Source organism: Camellia sinensis, chromosome 4 (genome assembly GCF_055761805.1).
Source record: "Camellia sinensis isolate YWXY chromosome 4, ASM5576180v1, whole genome shotgun sequence".
In the NCBI taxonomy this organism is placed as follows: Eukaryota; Viridiplantae; Streptophyta; class Magnoliopsida; order Ericales; family Theaceae; genus Camellia; species Camellia sinensis.
The window spans coordinates 70,145,780-70,154,489 of record NC_138964.1 but is presented as its reverse complement, the minus strand read 5'-3'; the positions used below and the strand labels follow the sequence as shown (position 1 = coordinate 70,154,489).

Here is an 8,710-nt window from a genome sequence, read left to right as displayed (position 1 = left end):
TCAACAACTTTAACATAAAATCAACAACCAAGAGTCAAAAAACTAAAATTAATATCTATTCCTTAGTTGCAAGAATCGTGCAAGGTGGTGACGAATCTTTGTAAGAAACGCGATTCCACGTTTCTTAGAAAGAAACGTGTAGGAATCGCGTTTCTGTAGAGAGAGAAACGCGTTCCTATCCAAGATAGGATCGTTGGTGGAAATAAAACAACTCAGAAGCAATAAATTAAACTCAAAATATGGATCTGAAGCAGATTTTGGGTAATGGATCTTAGGCACAAATACAAAAAAAAAAAAGCAAAAATACAGAATGAGAAACTTAGAGCATCTCCAACGGTGTATTTCTTTTTTCATCAAATCTGAGTAAAAAATGATCCATTTCACCAAATCTGATACCATTAGCTCTAATGGTGAACTTTCATCAAATCTGTGCCGGGACAACCGGTTGGTTAACTGGCCGATCAACCGGCTGGTCGACCGGTTAAGCCAAAAAATTTTTTTTTATTTTTTTTTGAATTGTTTGAACCTTTTAGTGGTCGACCGGTAAAGCAAAATTTTTTTTTTTTTTTTTTTACTGTTTGAACTTTTTTGGAACTGTTTGAACTTTTCGGTGGTCGACCGGTTGGTCAACCGGCCGGGCAACCGACTGGTTGACCGGTTGGTCTCCCCCAACGGTCATAAATAATGTTTTGATGAAATCAGTATTGTGTCCTCAGTTTGATGAATTGTTTGGTAAAATCTCATTTTGATATCGATTTGGTGCAACCGTTGGAGCATCAAATAGTAACTTTTTCACTAAATTTTGAATTTAATGTCAACTTTGATGAACCATTGGAGATGGTCTTACAGTAGAGAAGGAAACGGTCGCGATCTCTGTCTCTCGGTCTCTATCTCTTGATCTTCACCTCTTTCTCTCTCTCTCGTTTTCTCTCTCTTCTTTCTCTTTCATTCATGACATATATATATATATATATATATATATATATATATATAATATGGGTTTTGATTTCATAAAATGGGTTTTGAAATGGATTTAATTTGGGAAATGAGTGTTGATTTTTCATACTTTTTGAAAAGCTTTTGAAATGGGTGTTGATTTCTTATGATTTGCCAAAATCAAATCACAAATTTCAAAGAAAATAGAGTGAAAAAAAAATAAGAGTAAGAATGAACGAGAAAGCAGGGACAGGACTCATTGCCGCCTTCGCTCCACAACTGCCCACCACCATTGAAGAGGAAGATCGAACAAAGGAAATAACCAGAGGTTTGTTATTTGAGCTCTGAGAGGAGATGGTATTTGTTGACAGAAGAGAGGAGATGAAAGAAGGAAATGAGAAAGAGAGACGTTAGAGAGAGAGAATGAGTGGGGAAGGTGTAGAGATAGAGACAGAGTCAGCAAGTGGGTGCAATAAGCAGAATGAGAATGGGGGTAGATGGAGAAAGAATGAGTGGGAGACAAGAGAGGAAGGGAGTCAGCAGAAAAATAGAGAGAAAGGGGGAGAGGAAGATTAAAATAATTATATTTAGTGGGAGAGAGATTGAATAATTATGTTTAATTTAAATAAATAATTATAGAGTGTTTGAGTTGGTTTGTATTTCAAAATATACTTTTTAAGAAATTTTTTTAAAATTTTGTTTGGTTCAAATTTTTTGATTTTTTTTTTAAAATCACTCTCTCTCTTATATATATCAATTAATTACTTTTTCTTTCACACACATGTACTTAACTATAACAAAATATCAAATCATTACAAACTCCCAAACTCCAAAACTATTTTCAAAATACACAACCAAACAAACTAAAAAACAATTTAAATTCTCTCCCTAAAACTTTTTTGAAAATTTATATCAAAACACAAACCAAATACACCATTTTTTTTTTCAACATATATATTTTTTTATTTATATTAAAAACACGCATAGTCTCTAATTATTGAAGTATTTTATATCAAATCAAGTTTTTAACTAATTTTTACTCAAATTTAAATGAAAAGAAAAGATGAAGATTACTATTCATTATAAAATAAAGTTCTCAAAATATAATTTATATTTACAAAAATAATTGTAGTATTTTTTTTATATGATTTATATATAAATAATGTTTTAATTATAATTATAGCACTATTTTGTTATACTACATTAAAATTTCATCACACATGATAAAAAAAAAATTTAAATGAAATCCCTATCTCAAGTTAAATTATTTTTATCATTTGTACATAAATTATCATATACAGCGTCAAAGTTGCGAGGTCAAATGATTATTCCTGTCCACTAGTGAATTATATGACATTTAGTCTCATATCACTTTTATATTTGGTTAGCCAAACAGTCCAGCATCTTGAATTTACTATCATATTCCAATTTTGTACAAAAAATATATTTTTTATTCCAAACATAGAACAAAATGAAAATAAAAATAAAATAAATAATATTGTTACACAACCTTCATAAATACAATGACAATAATCACTTTGTTTGATTTCCATTTTCAAAATTCACTTTTCAAAAATTCTGATCTTTTGTTTTTTATATATTTTTTATTTTTACTGATCTTTTTTAATATTTTAAGTATTTTTTTTTAATTTTTAGATATATTTAACATAAATACACTTAAATTTTATTTGGTTCAAATTTTTTGAATTTTTTTTCCCAAATCACTAGATAACCAAACAATTGCACCTAAGCAATCCAAATTTAGTGGATATTTGGGAGTAATTTTTTATATGCAAATGAATTTTTTTTTTAGATTTTTCAAAAAATCAACACTCTTATATTCTTCTCGACTAGACAAATTAAAATATATATACATATATACATTTGAAAAAGGTCCAAAAAAGACAAATAAAAAAGGGCAAATTACACTAATAGTCTCTATAGTTTGGAACCAGTGTCATTTTGGTCCCTAACTTTTCAATTGTGACACATTTGACCCTGAACTTTGAATCTTGTTCCAAATAAGGACAATTGAAGATACCATTGCTTAATTTCAAGGGCAAAATCGTTAATTTGATAAAATATAAACTAATTTGACAAAAATAAAATTTTTAAAAAAATTATTTTTGAATTTTTTAAAATTATTTCTACCCACTAAAGATAAAATTATATAAAATTGATAAATCTCTTAGACATTTATTTTTTAAAAAGTCAAATATGACAACTTTGATATCATTATTAAGCCAATCCATTAAATCAAAAAAATCCAAAACTAAAAATATTTCATATATTAAATATGTCAATTACACATTGAAATCCTAACAACCACTCATTATATGATCATTATCCAAACATATAATAAAAATTAATTTGGTAAAAAAAATAAATAAATAAATGTCTAAAAGATTTATCAATGTTACATAATTTTATTTTGGTTGGTAGAAATAAATTTTAAAAATTTAAAAATATTTTTTGACATTTATTTTTGTCAAATTAGTTTTATATTTTATCAAATTGATAATTTTACCCTCAAAATTAAGCAATGATATCTTAAATTGTCCTTATTTGGAACAAGATTCAAAATTCAGGGTTAACCGTGTCATAATTGAAAAGTCATGGACCAAAGTGATACGAGTCCCAAATTATAGAAACTTCAAACTGGTAGTGTAATTCGCCCAATAAAAAATCAAAACCGCTGTCTTACCACCGCCAACACCACTACTCTACCACCACCAACACTATCATTACCACCACAACCACAATCCTTCCATCTCAACCACCACTATTCTACCTCTACTACACCACCCTTGCACCAAGAACACTATTGTTACCGCTACAACCGCTATCCCTCCGCCTCCGCCTCCACCTCTACCACCACCATTCTACCTCCACTACACCACCCTTGCACCAACAACACTATAATTACCACTACAACTGCTATACCTCTGCCTCCACCTCTACCACCACCACTCTACCTCCATTACACCACCTTTCCACCAACAACACTATTGTCACCACTACAACCACTATCCCTCTGCCTCCACCTCCGCCTCCACCACCACCACTCTACCTCCACTACACCACATTTCCACTAACAACACTATTGTCACCACTACAACCGCTATCCCTCTACCTCCACCTCCACCTCCACTACACCACCTTTCCACCAACAACACTACTGTCACCACTACAACCGCTATCCCTCTGCCTCCGCTTCCGCCTCCGCCTCCACCACTCTACCTCCACTACACCACATTTCCACCAACAACACTATTGTTACCACTACAACCGCTATCCCTTCGCCTCCACCTCCACCACCACCACCACCACTCTACCTCCACTACACCACCTTTCCACCAACAACACTAACGATACCATTACAACCGCTATCCCTCCGCCTCTACCCCCACCACTACCACTTTACCTCCACTACACCACCTTTCCACCAACAACACTATCATTACCACTACAAACGTTATCCCTCCACCTCCACCTCCACCCCCACCACCATCACTCTACCTCTACACCACCCTTCCACCATCAACACTGTCATTACCACAACCGCTATCCCACCACCACTACTGCCACTTTACTTCCACTACCACCAGTGACCACCAACAGCACCATCATTATCACCATAATTGCTATCCTTTCATCTTTACTACCACCACTGCGGCCTTTACTATGAACACATCTCTACAACAATATAAAAATAAAAAAAAAATTAAAAGACTATAATATTGTTGAAATTATTAAAAATAATTAGTGTGTTTAGTTTCAGTTTTCTGAATTCAATTTTCTAAAAAATTGAATTTTTTTTTAGTGAATATTTTTAAATTTTAACTATTTTTTTATTTTTTTAGATACACCTTACTTAGATGTATCTAAGTAATAAAATATTTATAAAAAAATATTTTAAAAAATTAATAAATACACAAAAAATATTTTTATTTTTTTATTTTTTGATATTTAGTGTAATTTTTTTAAACCAAACTAATATTTTTTTGAGCTAATAATTACCAAACTGATAAAATAAAATAATTTCTTCTCCAAGACTCTTGATCTTCTTCTACACAATATATCCACCATACCGAGATGACAAGCATGCACTATCATTTAATGCATGACAAGCTATGAGCTGTACAGAGAAGACCTTTCGTATTTATTTTATTATTATTTTGGTAGATGTGTATTTTTTTATTCTCAATAATCAATAGGTGTGTATTTTTTATTATTATTTTAGTTGATGGTGTATTTTTTTATTCTCAATAATCAATAGGTGTGTATTTTTTTATTATTATTTTTCTTGATGGTGTATGTTTTTTTATTCTCAAGAAAAATCTTTCTGATCCTTACTCCTCCTGCCAACTCATACTCCCGCCAACTCTATATAACCATCAACATCCATCTCATTCTTCAAAGTGGAGTTAAGCTCTGTATATGGCAAATATATAACCAGAGCTTCTGAAGAGTTAACGTTCTGTATATGGAAAATATATAACCAGAGCTTCTGAAGAGTTCAAGCAAGCTGATTTTGGCTTATAAGGCAAGCACCGTTTTATGTACATTCATAATTTTCTCTATTGGTTTCCATTTCTATTTATTTTCTATTAGTTATTTTTTCTAATCTGTTGTATACTTGAATGGTTTCACGCTACAGATTTTGAATGGATTTAAGCCAAAGTATTAACTCTCAAGAAGTTGTGGAAGATGAGGATGTTGAAGAGCCAACTGCTACTCCACTTTGGAAATATGTCACATAAATTTCTGATGAATCGCCCAATTCCAAAGGTAGGGGTGGCTCTGCAAAATTTATATGCAATTTTGGTTGCAAATTGGAGGCTTATACTGGTTCTTATTCCCAAGTCCGTGCACACTTAATAGGCAAATTACCAGGCCAACGAGCTCAAGGTATAAAACTATGTCCAAAGGTTAACAAGACTGAGAGGGAGTGGCTAAAACAAGAGGAGCTAGATGCACAACGAATGTTTCTGGGAAATGCCAAGGCCAGAAAATTTCCTAGGTCCACTTCAACATCACAGATACAATCTCAAACTGTTAGGTCCTCTGATATGCCACACTCAGTCAAAGTTTCAATTGACAACATGTTTTACATAAGAAATAGAGAAGAAGTGGACCAAACAATTTCTAGGTGTCTTTATAGCAATGGCATTGCTTTTAATGTTGTGAGGTCTCCACGGTGGACAGATATGGTTACTGCTATTAATAATACTCCGAAAGGGTACAAGTCTCCTAATTATGAGAAGGCGAGGACCAACTTGTTGGACAAAGAACAAAGCAAGGTTCAACAATCCCTCAACCCTTTAATGCAAAGATTGGAACATACATGGAGTTTCCATTGTTTCTGATGGTTGGTCAAATTTGAAGAATCAAACTTTGATTAACATCATGGCTGTTTCTGGTGGTAAGGCCATTTTTATTAATGGACATGATGTTTCTTCATAGGAGAAAAATGCAACAAATATTGCTGATTTGTTGATTAAAGCAATTGAATTTGTTGGACCCTCCAATGTGGTCCAAGTAGTTACTGACAATGCCACTAATTGCAAGGCAGCTGGAGTAATAATTCAGTGCAAGTATTCCCATATAATTTGGTCAGGTTGCTTAGCTCATACTTTGAATCTCTTGATGAAAGACATAGCCAAATGTGAGGATCCAGCTTTGTTATTTGTTGATGAATCATATAAGAGGGGTAAAGAAGTGGTTAAATACATAAAAAACCATAGCTCTTGTCAATACTTGTTCAAAACATTTTCTGGTCTGGATCTTCTCAAAGCAAAGAAGACTAGGTTTGTGCATCATTTCATTGTTTTACAACGTCTTGTTAAAGTCAGACCTGCTTTGTTGTCCATGGCTCTAAGCAAACAATGGGAAAATTTGAGAAAAAATACATCATCTCCTCATCAGCATGACATTGTCCACCAAACCATTATGGATGATGATTTTTGGAGAAAAGCAAAAACAGTCCTCACCATCACAAAACACATTTATAAGATGCTTAGATTTTCAGATTCTGATAAGGTTGTGATTGAAGAGGTTTATGAGTTGATGGATACTATGTTAGGGAACATTAAGGATACTCTTTCAAATGATCCTATTGTTTATGATTTGATACATCAATTTGTGGTGGAAAGATGGAATAAGATGAACATTCCTTTGCATTGTCTAGCCTATATTCTTGTTCCTAGGTACTACACAAATTCTTGGTTGTCAAAATCTACCCCAGGTGGTGTGAGAAGAAAAAAACCTCATTTTGATGTTGAGGTGCAAAAGGGGTATCTTGAGGCAATTGAAAAAATGATTTGTGATCAAACTGAAGTTGCTATTATAAGAAAACAAATTAGTGATTTTGTTAGTTGCAAAGGAGTTTTTTCACAACCTCAAGCAGTAAATGATAGAGCAACCATGGATGCACTATCATGGTGGCATTTGTATGGTGGGGCCGCACCTGAATTATATTCTTTAGCATTGAAAGTGTTGTCTCAAAGTGTAAATACTTCTTGTGCAGAAAGGTGTTGGAGTACCTATTCCTACATTCATAATGTGAAAAGGAATAGGTTAAATGTTGATCGAGCTGAAAAGTTGGTTTTTGTGCACTATAATCATAGACTCTTGTCAAGGTATAGGGAGGATTATGAAAATTTTAAAAATTGGGATGCACATCCAGAAGATGCCAACATTTAAGAGGACATTATGACAATAGAAGAAAGAGATAATGTATCACTTTCAGACAGTGAAGATGATACTACTCTTGCAGCTTCAGTTGTTCAACCATGTCCAACTCCAACACCATTGCCTACATCTTCATCATTTCCACTTTCTACTTCTCAAGAGCATTCAATGGAACAGTTAGCAGCACAAAGAAGACTTGAAAAAGCACGTGGCAAAAGACAGAAGAAGTGAAAAAAAAGGCAAAAGAAGTGAAATATTTTGTTATGTGGAATTGTAATATTTTGTTTTTTACCTTAGTTTTTGACTTTCTTTTTGGTTGCTTACTTTTTGGAAATTATAAGAATTAGAGATCCCTTTTAGATGTCAAGTCTTTTTGTTATTAGATGATTAAGAATTAATCACCATGCTTGGTTTTGTTTTTTTGAAATTTTTTTTGAAAAAGTGATTTGAAAACTGTTTTTTTTTTTTAAAAAAATGCTTGTTTGGTTTTCCAAAAAATATATCATTACAATTTCAAATTTCCCTTCAAATTAATGATTGAAACAATTAAAAAAACACAAAAAAATCACATCAAAACATTCTCTCATTTTTTTAAATATATATGTATATATACATACTTGGACCTATGAAAACATAATGTGGCATGTACCCATTTATGGGTATATATCTTACTATTAACTGTATCACTTTTTTATAAAATTTCCACTCATTGCAACCATAGAAAACGTAATTTTTTTTTTTCTAAATTGGCATTACAAAATTTATTTTGTATAATCAAATTTTCATAAATGTTATGCACAAAATGAAATCATAAATTTGTATTTTCAAAATCGTACGCTTGGCAAATTTATGTAAAAAATTTCAAAATAACCAAAATTTCAGAAAAATCGTAATTTCATAAAAACACCCAATTATTTCAAATTGGCATTAAAAAAAAATGTGAATCGATGTGTAAATTTATTTATGAAATCATAATTTTTTTTACAAATTTACGATTTAAAAGATCATATATTTATGTTTATATTTATTTTGAAAATCGTTGAATTTTCGTGAAATTTAAATAAATAGTCAAATTATTTGT

At 31.9% G+C, this 8,710-nt stretch overlaps 1 protein-coding gene across 1 annotated transcript; it reads left to right on the top strand.

The window, feature by feature from the left end:
- The first annotated feature begins 1,167 nt into the window (after nucleotides 1-1,167).
- On the top strand, nucleotides 1,168-7,641 carry LOC114276609 (uncharacterized). Its single transcript, XM_082923354.1, has 3 exons — nucleotides 1,168-1,264; nucleotides 5,728-6,239; nucleotides 6,403-7,641. Exons 1-3 carry the CDS (start codon nucleotides 1,168-1,170, stop codon nucleotides 7,639-7,641), a joined length of 1,848 nt encoding a protein of 615 aa, XP_082779480.1.
- Nucleotides 7,642-8,710: the final 1,069 nt, after the last annotated feature.

Bases quoted from the DNA above. Each gene is read 5' to 3' on its own strand.
- LOC114276609 (XM_082923354.1), top strand. From the start codon at position 1,168: ATGAACGAGAAAGCAGGGACAGGACTCATTGCCGCCTTCGCTCCACAA. The intron at 1,265-5,727 runs GTTTGTTATTTG...CCAATTCCAAAG, and splicing joins AACAAAGGAAATAACCAGAG to GTAGGGGTGGCTCTGCAAAA. The intron at 6,240-6,402 runs GTTCAACAATCC...GTTTCTTCATAG, and splicing joins TGGACAAAGAACAAAGCAAG to GAGAAAAATGCAACAAATAT.